This window comes from Gymnogyps californianus, chromosome 3 (genome assembly GCF_018139145.2).
Source record: "Gymnogyps californianus isolate 813 chromosome 3, ASM1813914v2, whole genome shotgun sequence".
NCBI classification, from domain to species: Eukaryota; Metazoa; Chordata; class Aves; order Accipitriformes; family Cathartidae; genus Gymnogyps; species Gymnogyps californianus.
The window spans coordinates 51908604-51929371 of record NC_059473.1 but is presented as its reverse complement, the minus strand read 5'-3'; the positions used below and the strand labels follow the sequence as shown (position 1 = coordinate 51929371).

At 37.0% G+C, this 20768-nt stretch overlaps 1 protein-coding gene across 1 annotated transcript in view; it reads right to left on the bottom strand.

The window, feature by feature from the left end:
* PRKN (parkin RBR E3 ubiquitin protein ligase) overlaps window positions 1-20768 on the bottom strand; it is a 652406-nt gene that overhangs the window by 391793 nt on the left and 239845 nt on the right. Inside the window, exon 6 of the mRNA XM_050893232.1 lies at window positions 2251-2366. Coding sequence (XP_050749189.1) covers window positions 2251-2366 — 116 coding nt within the window. The remainder of the gene's footprint in view (window positions 1-2250; window positions 2367-20768) is intronic.

Sequence of the window (20768 nt, the reverse complement as noted above, 5' to 3'; positions counted from 1 at the left end):
TTAGTGCATTTACAACCTTTAAAACTGCAAGAAGGCTGATGGAGTACTCTCCTGCTCACTCTTGGGATAACTGATTTCACTGCCTCCTGCTGAACAATTAATTCCATGGCCTACAAGACATACTGGGCCAGAGGAGTATTCCCCTGACTTTTTGGAGATTGAAGGGGATACAACTGCTCTGTAGGCTCTTTTTATAATATCTGCAATCTAATCATCTTCTCATGCCACAGGCTTCAGAGATCTTGCTATGATGAAATAAAATGTCAGCCATTCAGGAAACTAAACTGAACTTTCATTATCTAAAAAGTATCTCTATGCTTCATAACAGAAGACAAACCTATTTAGGAACAACTGAATCTGCTATGCAAAATAAAGAGAAGACTGAAAGACTTATTATGTGTATGAGTAACTTCAAAGAACCTGTTGTCCCCATCATGGATAGATAACTAGGAATTGCTAGTGCCTTGTCAGATGCTCAGGCACCCAAATCCTACCCTGTTTCTTAGGCTACTTGGTCAGAACACCTACAAACTTTTAGAAATAAAATACTTTAAGATCACTTAACGGCATCTCAGAAGGGGTCCTGTAAACTAGAAAGAATCTGAACAGCATGAGGCCCACAGGAAGACATGTCGTCCTTCCCTCTTTAGTGTATAAATCCAATAAGCTTATTCATAAATAAATATTCCCAGATTGTGCGCTGAGCTAAAAGCCTACTGAAACTTAGGTCTCCCATAGTTATTTGATGCCTTAATTTAAATTAATGAGAATTGATATGCTTTTGTAACATGTCAATAAATAATCCCACTAAACTTTACTAGTAAAGTTTAGGAAGCCAATAGTTAGTTTTGGAAACAGTTCAGCTAAGCAAATCCAGAAAATTAAGTCTTACCTCTTTCTTGCCTTTGGGATTTTGCCACAAAACAGAGGAAAAAATTACAGCTTCATGAATATGGGTGAATAGGTCTGTACTGAATATATCAATTCAGGAAAATGTCAACATATCCATTTCAAATTTGATAGAAATAATTATAACCAGTTCTCAAGCCTAAGTAAGGATATTTATGGCTGATATTCTTCCCTCTTGTTCTTGGGAAAAGGAGAAAGCTGGGCTCAGAATGGAAACTTCATATTATCCTTAATTAGAGAGAGATTAATACTGCTGCATACCTAACCATTGGGGACAAGCTAAGTAATTCAGCATGTACTGCCTGCAAGGTAGTCTCTGAAAGAGACACACAGCAACGCTGTAAATGCTGTGTATATAGAAGCAATGGACACCATACTCTTCTCTTCAATGCACAATTATCTTTTCATCTCTAACTAAGACTCATTTTCTTGAGCCAAATACTGTCAGCAACCAATCAGCTGCTATCAATGCAGCAACACGCAAGCACAACACAATATAGTTATACTAGATCTGGGATAGAATCAGAAAAAACACCAATTATTTTCAATAGGAAGCTTACTTCCAGGAATCCTGCTTTTCTTCCCCAAAAAGATATCTCCTAACAGTTTCATTCACACTTCCTGCTATCCTGTAAGATTTTTCTAAATTCTTTCTTCTATTGCAAAATGCAGACCGATCAACAGCAATACTTAGAGTATATAACATGGTGTTATTAGTTTTGAGGTTCCACCTCAAAACATCTCCTGATCAGTAGATAAATGTGTTTCAGGTAATTCTTCACAACAATGGTAGCTGTCTTTCTCGGACAATTGGTTTTTAATCCATGCATTTGCAAGTAATGTTATTCTTGAATGTATGTGCCCAAATACCATACGGTAAGATGGATTACAGTATTTAAAACTGCAATAAACAGGAACATGAGAACAGATGCATCATAAGAAATTTTACTTTGATTTATAAAACAAACACCAAAAAGTTCCTTTCTGCAGGAACAGTTTGTCCCCCTCAAAATCAGGCTTTCTTTTACTGGCTCTTAAATAGAGATTAGCAGTGAAGATCTACACACTTAAGCCACTATCTTGAGCACTTGAGGTTGTAGTTAAAACTTAAGCAGTCAGATTTCCACCTGCAACTCAACTAAGGCACAAAAATATAAAATGTAATCATACCAGCAAAACAAAGACCACACCTGAAAATGTGGCCCATTTTCCACCATGATACCAGGGGAAAAAAACATGCTTAAAAAGGAAAACCAGCAGAGGAAAAAAAAACTCTTTGAAAGTGATAAGTACTCTGAAGCACTGAGACTGTGCATCTCGGACACTTTTCATTGTACTTACCTAATATCTGTGCATGTTATACATGTGATACAGCGGCTGTTTGTTGTAACGAGGTTCAAAGCCACAGATGTTTCACTGTCAGTGGTTGGGTGTGCTCCACATTTAAAGTAAAACTCCTGAAATATTGAAGGAGAGATAAAGAGAAGATTACATACCTGCCGCTCATGTCCTCCCTTTATCTTAGGCTAACTGACATTTGAGACAACAGACAAATCACCACTGCCAACAGAAAAGGAGGACAATCATTACGAAAGGTTTCCAAGGAATCCCTTGCAAAAATACCAGTTTGGTGTGCATTTTGTTCAGTGATTTCCCTAGCAAAGAAGGTATCTACTTGTGTACTAATTTGATACCAGTGTGATACATTCTGTGATTTTCTGGATTTATAGAAAAAAAATTACTTCATCTTGACCTCATCTAAGGATAGTCATCAAAAGCAGAATACTAAGCATTGTCACTATGCATTAATAATTCCACTTATTTTTTTGTTACAGATGTTACCATTTTCTGAACTCTAGAACACAGAATTTTAGCTCTAAATTAGTAAAGTCCAGCCTTGCTTTTGTGATGTTGGAAATCTATACGATACAATTTTACCATCATATTAAAGGGAAGCTTTAGCTCTCTTGGGACATCTATTACATTTGCAATTATATATTGTATTGTGTTTGAATTAAGTTGCTTTAGTCCATACTGCTCTATATAGCCTCTTAGACTGCTTTCATTAGCATAATACTTTTTACACAACTGTGTGCTTTGTTCTCTTTTCCATTGCACCCCAGGGAAAACCATACCAATCATGCTGTGCTTTGATAAGGTTTTGTTATAAGAGATTGTTTTAAATGTCCAAATCACTCCATGCATATGTAAATAAAAGCAGTCTGAAGACATGTGCTTTGCAATAGGAGCTACACATTACAGTTTGCAGTTTCTTTGTTCCTATAAGACGTTTTTTCCAGTATCACATTGTGGAGGTTTGTAATGAAAACATTAAGACCGGTATAAATGAAGTGTGAATTGGAAGGTAAGGGTATAAAAGCACCAGAAGAAATGATGAGAAGGCAGCATAAAAGAATGACAGGTGTTGATGGCATCAAGATATTAAGATCACAGATGATTCTCAAGACACCCGGGGGGGGGGGGGGAATCCTAAAAAAAAAAAAAAAAAAAAAAAAAGGAAAGAAAAAGAATAAACTGCTGCAAGAGAAAAAGACACAGAGACTGTGAATAAATCAGTAGCATTTCCTAGTGACTCACAGAGGTGGGACAGGATGAAGGAAAAAAATTACAGTTACTGTCAACTTCTTTGGGGTGCAAAAGTCACATCCAAAACCCAGCATTAAGAACAACCCAAAAGCTGTGAAAAAGACTTGCTAGGTGGCCTTTCCTACTGTTACCTCAAGTTCCTAGCTAGACTATCTGGACACATATTTTAGTGCCTATTAGTATACGAATACAAGAGAATGAGTGTGGCTGAATGAAATCAGTTTTGTTTAATACAAAATCACCTTCCCCTCTATACAGCCTGGCACTGAGATTTACTACAATACTGTACTAAAATCAGTCCGGAAAAAGCTCTTACTTTCTCACTGCCTTGAGCCTTGCAGTAGGGAGTTCTTGATCTGCAAAACAGTTGTCAATTACTATTTTTTCTCAGTGGTGATCATTTAGATATATTTTGTATTTCTACATGAGACAAATACAGTACTATGCAGTAATACCTCTAAGGTGGAATCTGGTAACTGGGATATGAGAAGTATTAATACAACTTTCCTCCTAGGTTAGTCAATTCTTCTTCTCAGAGAAGCACTGATATATGCAATAGATTCAACACAAATAAAACATTCACACTCCACTGTCTGAAGCACGTGTTAGTAGAAGTTTAAGAGAACTAAGGGGTAAGAGTATAGTTTAAAGGAAAGCCTATCTTTAAAACCAAGTAATGGTTCACAAAACTTTTGAAGTAGTCACCTGTACATATTTACATAGAGCTAACATTTTTAATAACCAAATCATCTTTCTGTTCTGTTTCATAACATTAGGAAGTAGTCCCAAGCAAGAAAATATGCTTAAAGTCATCCTTAGACAAGACTTTAGACTTTCCATGTTTTTCCTCTTGTTCAAGACCCAGTTACACACACAGCTTTTAAATATCAGCTCAACTTGAAGCATTTCAGCAGTTGAGAAAGAGTCAATGGAGCTACACATTCATCTGGAGTACATGAAAACCTTACACAATCTGTAACTTTAATTTATTTTCAACCTTTAAAAATGTATCCATTAATCTTTGTATTATTTGCTAATGAGTTTTGGAGCTTGGGTTTTGTTTGCCCTTTAATTTGATTTTACTTTTGTTTGAAGTAAATGGTAAGGATTTATTTCAATGCAGGAGAAGTCTTGAAAATACCTCCTTGCTTCAGTACATCTTATGCACACAACTAAGAGAATATTGACAACTCACTATTCCAGAACAGATAACTATGGGCAAGGAAACATACAAAAGAAAAATAATTTTTGATAAAATTACTTACATACTATAATAAAACAACTTTCTTTGGGTCACAAGCAAAAAGAAAAAGAGTAATAAAGGAAGTAAGCTCTAAAACACTTGAAAACTTTAGACTTAATTTTTTTTTTCCTAAAGAGCGTCTGTTTGATGATTCCAATTGCTTTTGATAATACCTCACAATGGCTATAAGTTTCTTGTCATGAAAGCTGTTTAATGAAGATGGAAGGGAAATAAAGCAATACAACTCTTATTCCATACTCTAAGATGTATGGAATATTGCCTACAACTCAGGGCAAAAAAAAAAAGAAAGAAAAAAAAAAAAAGTCAAGAGTCTTGTGCTACATTCCCAAAATACTTTCTCTGTAGCATTAGGAAAATTACTTCTGTATACTCTTGTTTATCAGCCCAAAAACTGCTTTAAGAAAATTCCTCTACTAATTATATTTACAATGCGCTTTGGTGTTGCTGAATGGAGAACATTATGGAATGTGAAAATACTATTTGAAGTAACAAAAGAAAATATTGCCACTCTCCAAAACAATTCATTGAAAGACTCCCTGCTTGAGTAAACTGCAATTAAAGAAATAATAAATCTTAATATTAAATACAAACAGAACAGAGGGCTTGCTAAAATTATAGAAAAAGAAATCCCTCAAGATTATGGCAAGTATTTGTTCGGAAGAAATCTTCAAGATTAAAGAATAAAAAAGTCATTTATAACAAATGAGTTGAGACTAGCAGTACAGTAAAACTAACCCACTTATAAGATGTTCACCCTTGCAAAACCAAAGTTATCAACCCACACAATGCACAATTCTATAAAATCAATACAACCGTCTACGTCTGTAGGCCTGAGACATCAGTGCTGTGATGGGAGTTCAGAAATACAGGGAGAGACTAAAATCTGAAAAACTCAGTACGCTGAGTGCCTGAAAGTTCTGGCGTAGTGTGGACTGCACTTCCACATTTATTTTTTTTATCATAGTAATACACATTCAATTGTTTGAAGGCTTTTAAAAGTCATGAACTCAATTAAGTTTCCAAATTTCCAAATAAAAATTTTTTACACACTGGTTTTACACACTGCGTAAATAAACAATCCACAAGTATTTATTTGTTACATCTACTAGATTTCCCAGAGACTTAACATATTTCTTGTTACGCAAGCACAACCTTTTAATGCCAGGGCATATATGTATGAAGTTATGAAGAAAGATAACCCATCAGCACAAGTTGCTTCTCAATTGATTCCAGCAATGAAATTGCTGAGAGTAGAATGTAAGGGGGAGGAGTTTAGCCACTTCTCACTCTCCGGCCTTGCATGTCATGAGGCATGTATACGTAGCTATTCTTTCATTTAGTCATTCACCCAGTGTATGATAGCCTAAGGAGGGAAATTTGCTGTATTGTTTAATCTAAATCATTTATGTTCCAAGGTTAATCTCCAAACAGGTGCTTGGAGCCAGCCAATTTAGGACTAACCGTCTAATTTTGCCACAGACTGTCACACTCATAGGAGCAGTTGCTACTTCTTAAGGTTGACATGTTAAGCATAGAGAGATATTTTGATGTTATGCCATGAGACAAAAATTCCAGAATTTTAACCTTATAATACAAACCCCTTACAGAATAACATAAAAGGGATAGGCAAAAATTCATACAGTCTACGTCACTATGTAGCCACTTCTAAAATATTTTAAAATAGAAGAAATCACATTATTCCTCCTTTCTGCACTTGTGTTCTCATTTGGTACAAAAATTTCTGATGAATGGGGTTTTTTTTTTGTTAAGTATTTCTGTTCAGCAATGAGTAAGTATGTCAAGAAATCACCGTGAAAGCAGAGACAAAATTTAGTGCTTTTCTTAGTTCTGAAAGTGAGTAATTTTATGGTCACCTTCTACTGCAGTGAATACCTTTAGATCATTTTCTTGCCTAAAGGCATAGGTCCCATGAAATCGTGAACATTCTATTTAACACTACAAATGTCTTCCTTTTGGCAATGTATCTGATAGATTGTTATTCAGAGAAGAGAGCAGGCAATGCTCTTACATACTTTGTCATATTCTTCACTCCTGTTATTGCTTTTGTGTCACACAACATCATAAAAAGTACAAGGGGGAAGAAAAGGTTCAAAGATACATGGTCAGTGTTAGCTACTTTTTATGAAATTTGAGAAGAAAATGCCCAAATTTATCAAGAAAATAATCTTCTTTGATATTTTACCAAAAATATCTCTCCCTAAATTCTGTCTTTTCAAACAAAGCAGGGGTTTGCATACCCCTAACTGCTGATGATAAGTGAACTGTCTTCTATATGGTCAAGTAACCAACATAAGTAAAAGACCAAAGTCACACACAAACCATCAGTGGGAAGCCAGGGTCTGAAACAGAATAAGGCCCAGAAGAAACTTTACCCTTTTGCGACGTGTTCCCCAGTCCAGTTTACTGCACTGTCAGAAAAAACACTGCTCTTTGCTAACAAGTACCAAGATAGCCTGCACCTCAGCTGATATACAACATATGCACATGAAAAATACAGGTTCCTACCACTGCTTCTCATTCTCTGCTGTGTAAGTTGGTTAAAAATCCCAAGGAAGCTCAGCCTTTGCACTTCTTATTCCCTTTTCTTAATAAGCTACAGAACAAGGTGGGGGCCCTACAGTATTTTTCCTCTGAATTACCCACACGTGTTTATTTAGGACTGATAGGCAAAGCCATTTATTAATATGTGTTATAGCCATTGAAGGTGTAGTTTTCATTTTTCAAATTATCAGCACTCAAATCTCCTTTCATCTATATCACCATAATTATTCCCCTGAATGACAGAAAACTTCAATGCCATTGTGGCACACTCCTGTGAAAATGCATCATTTCCTTTTCCAACTGAAAAATTAAGTAGATATTCAGCGGGTCTGAGGACAGATTGAAAGAAACCCACTTCAGAACAGCTGTAGAATCAAATATTTCTCCTGGGATGTTCTGGGAAAGACTGGGTTCTACTCTGAACAGAGATACTTTAAGGTTCCCACATCCCAGAAGAATTGCAGGCAGTGGCTTTCCAGGCCATAGGAGTATCTCTGTGGCAAAAAAAACCCCAACAAATCTGTAAAACATCACAGTTCACATGTGGAACAGGCACTACTTTTAAAGTTAACTAAGTAAAAAGTGTTAGAAAAGCTGTTTGAATTACACTGGCTAACTAATATGAGGAAGGCTGTACAGCCAAAGAATAATTCTTAGAGATTACGGCAATAAAGTCTTAAATGATTTTGTGATAGTCTCACAAATGCGTTGTATACATAAGACTGCTCCACTTTCTTCTGTGAGCCAACAGTATTTTGACTAGCTCTGGTTACTGGAAGACATCTTCCTGAAAATAGTGGCGTGCACTAAGAACTTCCCAATTCCCCTATGCAGCTCAACAGATGCTACGAAGAACCTCAGATCAGGTATTGAGCATTCTGAGCATCACCTAATACCAATTATTTGGTGAACGCTACTCTGTGTGGCTTGTTTTTACTAAGCAATGACTCTGAGACCTAAACAGCTGTTATAATCAAAGGAAGAAAATTATTAACCATAATTCAAATTTTTGCAATATAATTGGGTTTAGAGTCAAAAAACACATAAATAAAACAAAAGCATTCCTATAGCTACCTAAATTTCAGACAAGCAAAGTCTTCTGTTTCTTTTACGTTTGGAGTTCATCTGGAACTGTTATTGCAACACTTGTAGCTGAGAAACTAACCTTAGGCTCTGCTCCCGTCATTGGCACTATTTTCTTTTAATATGATCTCCATTCAAGAATATTTCTTTCCTACTTGAAGTTCCAATCAAAACCAAACCTTCTCTCTGTGGATTTCCTGTGATTCATAAACTCGATGCTTGATCGTGATATCAATAATGTAAACACTCTTCCAAAGGGCAGCTGACTTCCCTGAGCTGGGAAATGCACCTGCTGCTCGGGCATGGCTAGCTGGATCACCCCCTAGGCAAACAAGCCGTAAAAACAGCTCTCATGGACCGGCTCAGTGCTTATGGACAAACAAACCGTTAACTCATTTTGAGGGAAAGGATTTGTGCATAGTATTAGACCAGCATTCAAGCTGCAGCACGTAACTCCTTAAGTACTGTTTCAGTGTTAAAGAAATACATAAATTGATCGCTACAAAAAGTAGAATAATGCGTGTGATTCATTGTTAATTCTCTATTAAGATTAAGCAGGACAATAATCAAGGTTATTAAGTGACAGTGGATTTGAAGGTCCTTAGCATAGATTTTTAGGAATACTGCGATGCAAAGATTAAAGATGTTGGTCACTTTAACCATTCACATACCAATACTAATACGAATCTTTCAAAAGCATAATCACTACGCTCACACAACATTTCTTTGCCATAAAAAAAATTCTTAAAGTAATTTTTCTATTTGAAAGAGAAGATCCTGTGGCAAAACTCAGCACTTGATCTTGAACCTACGTATTCGGAATGGAATCAGAATAATCAGCAAGAATGAAAATAAAAGGATGCCACCAATACCAACATATCTTATATACGTTTCTACACAAATTTCCCCAGCCCTTACACTTTCAAATCCACAGAATCTCTGCTGTAGAACATGCAGTAGAAGGACAGCATGGCAGTTCATGGATGCTGTCAGAAGCATGAACTTTGAAAGAAATGCCTTTATAGGATGCAAGGAGAAAAACTGATATCCCAGGATAGATCAAATATTATATAGTAAGCCTTGTTAATATACTGCTGATAATTATGCTGACCTCAAAGATAAGTTGAAATATCTTTTGATGGGAAGAATGACAATAAAGTGCTGATATATTAAATTTCAATGCCTATAAGAAGTACATATTTATTTAATTTGGCAAGAGACAAAAGCAGCATAAAAATGTAGAAGAAATATGAGCATCTCTCTAATATCTGCTTTCTGACCGAACCCCATTGCCCTTCTCAAAATGCCTCTGGCTAAGAAGAAGAAAGATCTGTTATTCATGATAAGAGCTCTTTAGGATGAGTATCCTTTGCCAGCTCTTCACTGAGGCTGTCAGAGTATGCTTGGTCTCAGTGACTGCATCAACTTCGACCTGTGGGAAGGATGGGGGAGGGAGGGAGTTAGCTTTTAAAATTATTATCACATTTTTGAGACAAACATCAGTTTGGGGCAGACATGTTACTCTCCTGCATTTTTCCAAACTTCCTTTTCTATTCAGCAGTAACAGTCGCAATCTAAATGTATCCAAGTGACCAAAAGACACGCTACATTTCAGAGAAAGAAGTGTCAATACATCTTTACAATATCTCCTTTTTATTCTTTGTCAACTTTAAATAAGTTCATGTAAGAAAAACATTAAAAACATAGAGTTCCGTTTCTTTCTCTCAGAATCAAACATATTCACCATACTTTTTATTCAGTTGAGGATATCAAAAACAATTTGTTGTATATCAAATATTTGAACAGATAGGCTATGATATGGAAAGTATTTTGAGTGTAGCAGGATTATGGGATAGGAAATGTACATGCTATTCATAACTCTTTACAAGACCTAGTGTTTTAGTCCTGACCAAGTCACTTAAAGCCAAGTTTTAGGCATATAAAAATGTATCTAAAAACTCATCGTAAATGATTTTTTGAGACATTTTCAAGGGCTACAAAATAGCAAGTCTCCATTCTCATCATAGTCAGATCCCACTTTTATCCACATTCTTAAAAAAAACCACAAACAAACAAAAACATACAAACAATCTTTTGTTTACATATTTATTCCCCTTGCCAAGGGACAACATTTCTATCTTTCATTCTTCTAGAATTCACTGGAAGAACAGAGGTATTGTTCAAAAATTAACAACAGGACAGCTATAGCTACCATTCAGTTTTAATCAGCAGTCTAACATGATATAACCAAGATTATTAATGATTGAAAAGATCTTACTATACATTTCTGGGGGAGCCATCACTTATTATATGTGATTTTCAGTGATTTATACCAACAAGGTTGTTTTTGTACAACAGTGCATACAGCTTACATATCTATTGTCTGCACTACAAAAAAACCCAGTTCTTACTTTTCAATTAATAATTGTATTAAAACCTAAAAAGAGGAGATGGATATAATTAAGGTTCAAATAACTGGCATAATGGGTTATTAACTATACAAGGTTATAATGACTTCTGGCCTCTGGAGATAACGTGCAGCTATAGTTTCATAGGACTTGAGTGTGTAAGAAAAGCAACAAGAAATGCAGTACGTATCATGTATTATTCCTTCCTTGTCTACTAGAAAAGACACAGTGGTAACAAAGAGCACAAATGCCTTGGGAGTCCCTCAGCTGCTGCTGCCCACACAATACTATTTCAACCACCCAGGAAAGTACTCTGTGTGAAAGTGACTTTTCTCATTTTTAACAGCAGCATTTCTCATTTGCTTTGCTTGTCTAAAGGCAGCCACACACCATGCTTGCTTCATTTCTCTGCAAGCAGTGGCTCAGGCTCAAACAATCCTGTCACTAATTCTGCTGTCATTCCTTCAAGTAGCAATATTTCCATGACACAAAGAGAGAATGAACAGGACTCTTCAGCATGATCCAGCTCTTCTATCACCCATTTTCTCATAGTATAGACAAAGAAATGAAGGCTGCAGGGCATCGTGTCTCCTTATAAAATGGATCTTTGCCTGGAATGTTACCTTGTAGTGGAATCAAAGGCCCTATAGACATTTAGCCAATCACCAGAAATGCATAACTAACATGTCACAGGTACTGTAAAGTCCATGGTATGTAAAGATACAGTAAGACAGTTGTAAGTAAACAACTTTTCAATGAAAATGGCTATGCTTTCACATAAAATAACGTGAAAGGTTTACAACTCCCTTGCCCTGGAAGAGTGCAAACTCCCCCCTTCCCCTCTGCTCCTAACTTTTTTCATCCATGTTTCATTTAGAAATACAGTCTCTGATCAACACTAACTTCTGGGCTGAACCAAGACTGCAGTTGTCAAGAAGATTAAATTACCCAGCCCAGCCTCCAAAGCCCAACCCAAATTGTTTTGTTGAATTTGTTCACCAGGTTTCAGCATGTATGAAACAGTTTATTTTGGAAAAGTTCCTTTGAATTACTTGAGCCACAGAGGAAGCCTCAGTTTCAGAGTAGCTACTTAGAATGTATTATAATCATCATATCCTGAACATTAGTGCTGATTTCTAGGGACTTAAACTTTCCCATCAGCCTCTTTTAAAGTAGAATCCAACTGTCTAAATTTGTTGTCAAGTGTTTCCTGTAGAGAATCAATCCTTTACTTTGAGCTTAATTTCCTCTGGCAATCAGATTTGAATTTTTATGTGAATGTAAGCCACAAAAAGGGCTCAAAGAGAGAAGAAACTTGAACGCTATATGATATCAGATCCTCAGGCTGTGCTTCTTATGGCACAGAAAGTTGTTTGCAATTACAGGTTTGAGTGATTTGTTTCTTTTCCAACCATGCTAACAAGCACTTGGGGTAAAGATAGTGATCAAGAATTCAAAAGGACTACAGAATAAACCTAAAATGTATAAGAAACAAGCCTCCCATACTTGAGTTGTAAATGTTGCACAGGTGACATTGTGTTGTAAGGTCTCCCAAAGAATTTTATCTTGAGCTCCAGAGAAAAGCCCGCAGAGTTAACAAATCACAAATATCTAAGTAAGCCACATCATTTCTTTAACTGTTACTTTTCATAAGTATTGTATACAACACGACCAATTCCATGGTCTAGTCTGTAAACATTGCTGCATTTCTGCAATACGTGCAGTAAATTCCCATCCATCTGATCCTATTACAACTGAAACATTTAAATTTTGTCCATCCCTTAACATCAAAGGAACTGGTCAGGTTCAAAGCTTAGAAAAAAGGTATTTATAACCCAACAGCCATCTTAAAAAATTACTGTTATTTTTGGTTTTAGGTTTTCAGCCTTCAGCTAATATCACCAGTGTCCTAGAGCTTCACATCCATCCATTAACCATATAGATGATGTACAAGTCTGTAACACAGCTGAAAGGCAGTACTCAGACACCTTTCATTTAGCACTAAGGCTGCCTCAGGGGGAGCATCAGTATTTATGTGAGGACGCTGGGCAGACAGAATTAGGCTGTAGTACTACAGGAGTGATTCTTTGCCTCATCGCTGTGTCTCAGCTTTGAAAAATTGGACGGTTTGTTCTGACATCTTTCCAATGCCTGCCATAGATCAGCATATGAATGAGAACAAACCAGCCAAGACACTGCCCAGTTACATTGGGAACAGTGAGAGGAGGAAAGGGAGGAAATAGCAGAAATGTTATTCTCTCCCTCTGTACGAGATATGCTTGCCTTTTGCTCTGAAGAGTCTAAAATGTACTAATGAATGTCTGGCACCTCCTGAATATTCATTGAATAGGCAATGGGTTTTTTGAAGTCTATTTGCCACCCAGCAGCTTGTTGCTTTTCTTTTGAAGCATGTGCTTTGCCATGACTATGCATTCTGTTAGCACACCTATAGCTACGCTGTCCTTAAGTCTTAATCGAGTTCTACTGAATTTTTGGGGTTTATGCTCCTAATATTCTCCTTTCTACAAAGGTGCTAAAGAGCAGGTATTGTGTCCCACCTACACGCACAGAGGTAACATCTAACCCACATAGAGCAAGACACATTAAACTCAAATATTTGGGGAAATTCTGCAAAATTTTTCCAATAATTATTTTTCAGGTTTGTCAGACTGCCAGAGTTGATGGGGTTGGGAGTAAATTTAGATGTGTTCATTTAGTTCTTTTCTCTCCCCTGACTCTCTGGTTTAAATTTTTTAACTTCTACATGGACTGAGCAGTCAGATTGAATATTTGTACTGCATCACACAAACTGAAGCTTTCTTAAAACAAAAAGCAACCAAACAAAATACTCTGCATGATGCCCAGAACATATGATAAACAGAAAAGGAGGAATGATGTTAAATATAGTCACATGAATAGACAGAAGCAAATAGTTGATTCATATTGCCATCATCCAAGGAGGGAACAGGACTACATATATGTTTAGTTCATTTTATTGGTTTCAGCTAAGTATAATCTGTACATAACTCCTTACACAAGGAACATTACAATTGTTCCTTCCACTTCTGTGAAATGAGATAAAGATGTTTCATTAGTGAGATAAGCATTTTAGATAATGTTTTAAAAAGCAAAATTTGAACTATGTCTACTACAAACATCTCACAATCCTGTTACAATATTCAATATGTAAATGCATGATTTGTTACTTCAAACTTATGAAATACAAATAAGTGTCCAGCGTTTTACATGACTCATACATTAAAAAAACCCAAATGCACACAGCATTGTTATGGAATCAAATATACCACTACCTAGTAAAACAGCATTATAAGCTAAAGTCTTGCAAAAACTTTCCCCGGAGGTTCTTACAGGTTACTAGATGTTCTTGAAAGTTACAGAGGGCTGCAGTAAATGAAGTGGGTAGAGGGGACAAACAAACAAAACCCACAAAAACACCACCAAAAAACCTCTTCTCTTTGGCTAATCTTGTACCGCAAAACTCACTAAAATCTTAGCAGTAAACTGAACTTGTTCTCTGGCATTTAATGTTGTCCGTTATTGTTTTTTTAATATATTTTCAATATATACTATATACAGATGAGCTAGATGCAATATATATGCAAGATGAGCTAGAAAACATAAGTCACAGTGGGAAATCCATTATCTCCTGTATAATCTTGTTAGGAAAAAAGAAATCTATGTTTGCATTGCACTCTTACCTATAGTTTCTAGCATAAGAAATTTGAAAAATGCAGCAAATAAGTTAAACAAGCATTTAACACAACAAACTTATTTCATGTGCATACCAGTACAGAAGTAGTCAACATTTATCAGTAGTTGACAGCACAGTATCTGATTTGAAAAGGTATTTTCTATTATTAAAACCAGAAAGATGTGGACATTTTTCCTTTGAGACAATTTAATACATAGCCATCTACGCGAGATAATATGTCTATTTGCACAGCTTTAATATAATGCTGATGGTGCCTTGATAGACTGTTTTCACTAAAGTGATTTAATTTGGTTTTCCCAGCAAACCTTTACCTATTTACACTGTCTTCATTGTAACAACAAGCAGCAAAAAAAAAAAAAAAAAAAAAAAGGAACTGTTTTTTCCTAACTTAAAAAATTATATCCAGGGAGAATAAGGCTACATCCATGCTAGCAAACAGCTTATTGTTAAAGAACATCCAAGAGCATTTCTGGGTGATTGAACACAGTCATCCACACAGTTGCAGCATTAGCAAGGTCCCTGACGTTTTAGATGGTGCCAGCTAGCACCTCTCACAAGCAGAGTTCAAGAGTGGGCACACCCATGCGCAGGTCACAGTACGTGGTTTGCATCCCTGTTTTGGGGACAGAGAAAACTTATTAGCTGCAGATAAGCTATATTGTGCCATTTGGCCTTCAGGCATGAGGAATTTTAACCAGCAACATTTGACCTTGTGGTCCTCCTAGAAACAGTGAGTGGGGCACGGTTTGCATCTCTCTCTACTTCTGGAAACACATTTTCTTCCTAAACAGTGCTACTTCCCAGTCCAATTTCCTCTGGTCTTCTGACCAGGCAGGCAACTGTGCGCAGGACTCTTCTACCCTTCTCCATCGCAAAACAGTTTCTGCTCCCTGATTTTACTAAGTAGGTTTCTACCTGTAGAAATAGCTGTAAATTCACACTTAGTCAAAAGAATTTGTGTAAATAGAAATTCATGCCCTCACTCTGATCAAAAAGTAATTTTGTTTGAAAACGTGACTAAAAATGGATTTACACAATAGCAGAATCTTCAAATGAGAGCATGAACGGTGCATGAATGGTATAAAATGTTTTCCGCAAACACCACACATTGCTAAGTTCTGCATTTGACATTTCAAAAATTATTTTTATTATAAGATCTATCTTACAAACTAAAACTGTTGAAATTTTGACTTGCAAATTACCTCAAAAATGTATTTTTGAAAACCAGAAACACTTTTAAATGTATTTATTATTAAACTATTTCACTGCAATTTTATGTAAGGAAAAGCAATAATTTGAAAGATACAATGTATGACCAAAATCAGTCTTGTAATGAGCTACCAGAAAAATAACAGAAAAACAGAGACACAACGTTATCATGGACATTAAACAAAAACAATTGTCCAGATGCATTGTCTTATTCACACAATTTCAAACACACAATGCTGAGTCCCCAGTGCTGTAAAGACATGGCTGCTCCTGGCTACTGAGTGCACCACAGCGGTGTGACAGGGTTCACGCAAACAGGCACTAGCTCAGACCGTCCAGAGCGCCAGCACCAGCAGTACTCTAGCAAAACGACTGGTGGAAATTAAAGCTGCCCCTGACTTACAGGTATGTGGCGGCAGAGCCAAATGCAGAGATACTGATCTGTTTAATTTGAGTTCCCTGTGTAGGATGTACAGCTTGCAGAGGTAACTGAGCCAACGACATGAACTTGGCCTCACAAATGTTGTGTTCACACAAACATAACAGGTCTATTATAGCATTTGGTATGACAAATCTTTTTTCAGACTCCAAAATTCTCCCATAGATGGCATAAGTAATTAAATAGCTAGCGTTTGCCAAACACTGCCATGCACTTACCACTGCCTTTGCAGTTTCCTGACTGCTATTCTTTCTGCACAGGCATTATCCCATTTAATAGCAGCAATGTTCACTAGGCAAGCTCACAACTTGAAAACAAACTTTCCATCACACAGCCTATATGTTCATGAATATTAATACATATGTAGGAAGACCTTGGATAAGTACATTGCATAAAATAATCCCTTCAGGGTAATTGGTAGTTAAAATGAGAAATACCTTTGTCTGTAAAACATACACACTTCATTTAAATGTGCAGGCCTGTAAATTCTAAAAATGTGCCCTTTCAATTTCAGAGAGAAGTTCCAGCTGGGTATCAGATGTGGTTTTGCTTTGCCCCCTTCACATTTTACAGTTTGAACTTCTCATTTAACCACTATCACACTATGACCCAGTCTTGAGGAAACAAAACCCATCACTTCTAAAACACCACCTACCATAGCAAAGGAGTCCAGCCCTTAATATGACTGTCGTGGTTTAACCCCAGTCAGCAACTCAGCACCACGCAGCCGCTTCCCCCTCCCCCTCCCAGTGGGGTGAGGAGGAGGAAAGGAAAAAAAAAAAGTAAAACTCGTGGGTTGAGATAAGAACAGTTTAATAACTAAAGTAAAATATAATACTAACAATAGTAATAATGAAATATAATAATAATAGTAATGAAAAGGAATATAACAAAAAAAGGAGGGGGGGGGAAGAAAAAAACCCAGTGATGCACAACGCAATTGCTCACCACCCAGTTAGTTCCCGAGCTGCTATCCGTGCCTCCTGGCCAACTCCCCCCTGTTTATATACTGGGCATGACGTTCCATGGTATGGAATATCCTTTTGGCTAGTTCAGGTCAGCTGCCCCGGCTCTGCTCCCTCCCAGCTTCTTGCACACCTGCTTGCTGGCAGAGCATGGGAGACTGAAAAGTCCTTGGCTTAAGATAAGCGCTACTGAGCAACAACTAAAACATCAGCATGTTATCAACATCATTCTCACACTAAATCCAAAACCCAGCACTGTACCAGCTACTAAAAAGAAAGTTAACTCTGTCCCAGCCGAAACCAGGACAACGACAAGTAACCTTTCCAGTCACTTTTTCCAGATCCATAATAGGACTTTCCCCAGCAACACCTTGGAAAACACACACATTTATACAGAAAGTAGAAAACCTGTGTTCAGCTCTTTCCTGAACACACAGAGCTCCTAACTCAGCTCCTAGGAGAGTGGGTATCCAATTGCATTCCTACAGGCACAAATACCTAGTTCACATGCTCCATATTTTATCCAGCCTGTCTGTAAGGTGCAGAGCGCAGGGACTGGAACCCAGAACCCAGCCTAGGGACAATACCTGCTACACTCAAGATTACCATCTACAAAAAAACCATGCCCAAACGAAGGTCCCCTGTGTACTGCTCCAGTCGGTCATTCTGGTATACTTAACACACAAAGTACAGAAGCCACAACTACCGTCAGTCACAAGCCCAGCAGCGGTGGTGGTGCCCTTCTGCAACAACTTAACAGGTAAATTACCCTTTTCTCCACAGACTGGATGAAACAAGCAGCAACCATTTTACTTATCTCAAAAGACAGTCCTTGATGGAAATTAATTCCAGAGAAGCATGTGCTCCCTCTAAACTACATTGGTTCAGATCCCTGCACTGGCCATTATCAAGAAGAACAAGATGTGGGCTGTGCCTTTACCTTGTTGAAGGCTGGCAGACCAGTAACATTGCAAGTGCCAAGTGAAATTTTTCCAATGTGCGATTCGCTTGCTCTTGAGCAACATAAGCAGGGAGAACAGAAATTCATGGATGGTAAGACGTCCCAGATATAACACACCAATGTTTTAATGAAATTGAAAGACAGTTCCAGCTGTGTCACTCTCGTACATCTAGGGACCCGAACCAGGCTCTAACTCAGATTCCTGACAGGCGCCTGAAACTCCTGGTCCAAACCTGGACAGGCAGCAAGTCCATCCTAATGTTGCTAAGAACAATCTGACCTTCTCTACAAGCATGAAAAATAAGTAAAAAAATTAATACAGAACACCACTTCATGCAAGAATGAGCATTTTTTTTTCCTAAGAAAATCTTTTTGCTACAGTATGTCATCTCCTAGGTAACCTGTGCTCTTTACTCCGAGCCTCTCCCAATCACAGGAGCTTTCTCAAAAACAAAATGAGAAACAGGCCCTCAAGAAGCATGTTCCAAGATGCTAGTTAAATATATTCAAAATGAACTCAATATCTGACACACATGACATTTCATAGTCTTTAAAATAAAAACAAAACATATGTGGTAACAGGGGAAACAGTGTTACTTTAAATGTAGTGGCAAGTATTATGCTAATGCATGTGGGTTATTTGTTTAGTAGGTTCTAACGTTCTTCTGATTTTTGCCATTTGGTTTGGGGTTTTTTTGGGGGGAGGAGGTTGTTTGGTTTTCTGGGTTTTTTTGGTTTTGGGGTTTTTTTTGGGGGGGGTGGGTGGTAATATGGACCCAATGTTTTCCAGCATGGTTCTTCTGTTGTTCATTATTTTGCATATTTATTTCTATATATTTTCAAATAATAGTTATGATTTTTTACAGTTACTTAGAAAACTAGTATTTTAAATCAAAGTTTAAATAAGTGCACAAATTTATTAGGTCAGGTTTCTCTGAGCTAGAAAAATCAGTCGAAGGAGATTCTCACAGAATTCCAGCTATACAAATGCTCCAGCAAAAACTGTGAATTACAAGAATTAAGTTATCACAGCAAATCCTTATTGACAGGTTAGTGATCCTGCAAGGAATGCACTATTGCCTACCAGTGTTTAAGATAAAGCTTCCAGAAATCAATCTGTTTGTGGGTGCCACCTCTAACACACGTAAAAGTCATAGCACCTTTAATAGATATCTCCACAGTGAGTTTTGTTATTTTTCCCCTTTGCAACCTCAAATTCATGTGGGGCCGATATTTTTGTTTCAATCATCAGTAATGAATTTGCAACAGCTGCAGACAGTAGCATATTGTTTGTGTGTCATGTGCAGTGAGCAACAAAAGATTCTGTGAAAGTGTTACTGAAATTCATTGAATTACAAAAAGCTATCCCTGAACACATTAGACATGTTGCCACAATGCATGCAAAAATATGTATCAAACAAGCTGTATTTGAAAGAAAATGTGGGTTTGATTTGTGAAACAAGCGACAGAGTAAGCACAATGTTAGGGTTTGGAACTGACTCTACTGTATCTTCTTGAGTTTGTTTCTCTGGTTTTAATATAATAGCATTTCATTCATAGGTTTCAATTACTGCTTCCCAATTTGTTTAGGTCCCTGAATGCCTGCATGTTTTCTACAACTCTAATAGATCAAATACATGAACAGTATAATCACCTCCAAATAATATGTGGAAATGACTTGTTCAGCAACATACAACATAAATACAGTAACTGTAACGCTGCTGTCACTACTAGGCTTGAGACTATATTATGGCAATAACACATGCCAGTGGGAGTCACTCACCTTCCCACATTCCTTCCTGGCATAAGAATACAATATACTGAATTTGGATTCCCCTTCCCTTTTATATTCATGCTAGGTGTAACTAAGACTCAATAGATGTATATATATGTAAAGACACACGCACACAGAGTGTAAATTGAAAAAGTTAGATTGTGACAAAAATATTGGTCATATTTATCCTTTATATCTCAGTCTGATAATATCTGGCTTCCCTAAAAAATCTGTTCTGGTAACAGCTGGTTATTTCACCACACTAGATCACAGAGCAGTCATCCAGCCCAATACTTTGTCTCTAATAGGAAGTTAACAGTAGATGCCTAGAACGTGTGTTAAAAAAACAAACCAAAACAAAAAAGCAAAACAAAAACCACCACAGAGGACAAACTTAAAAAGGTATTCGGCTAGAATATGTTCCTAATCTCCAGTAATTTGTTGCTCAGAGATTTCCTAAACCAGGAGTATCTTCACATTTAATAGTTCTCAATGGATTTTTCTTCCATTAGTTTGTCACTTTTTGAACACATTGTAACTTCCATAATGTATCATGGTAAAGAGTTCTGTAGCTTAATTATGTACCATGCAAAGAGGAATCTCCCCGTGGTTGTTTTGAACATCACAATAACTGGAAAAGAACACTATCAGGCCAAAATAGGGATGTTATGATCTTACAATGTTGTTAAGTCTTTATGACAGCCAACACAGCACAGGTACAGAATGAGTTCCTTGCTGCAGTGCATCATCAACATGTTTTTCAGACATTTCTAGAAGTAAATTCTCTTAAAAATATTAAAGGTGCATTTACATTCAGTTTTGATTTGCAAATACTATCTACCTTTCAGCACAGT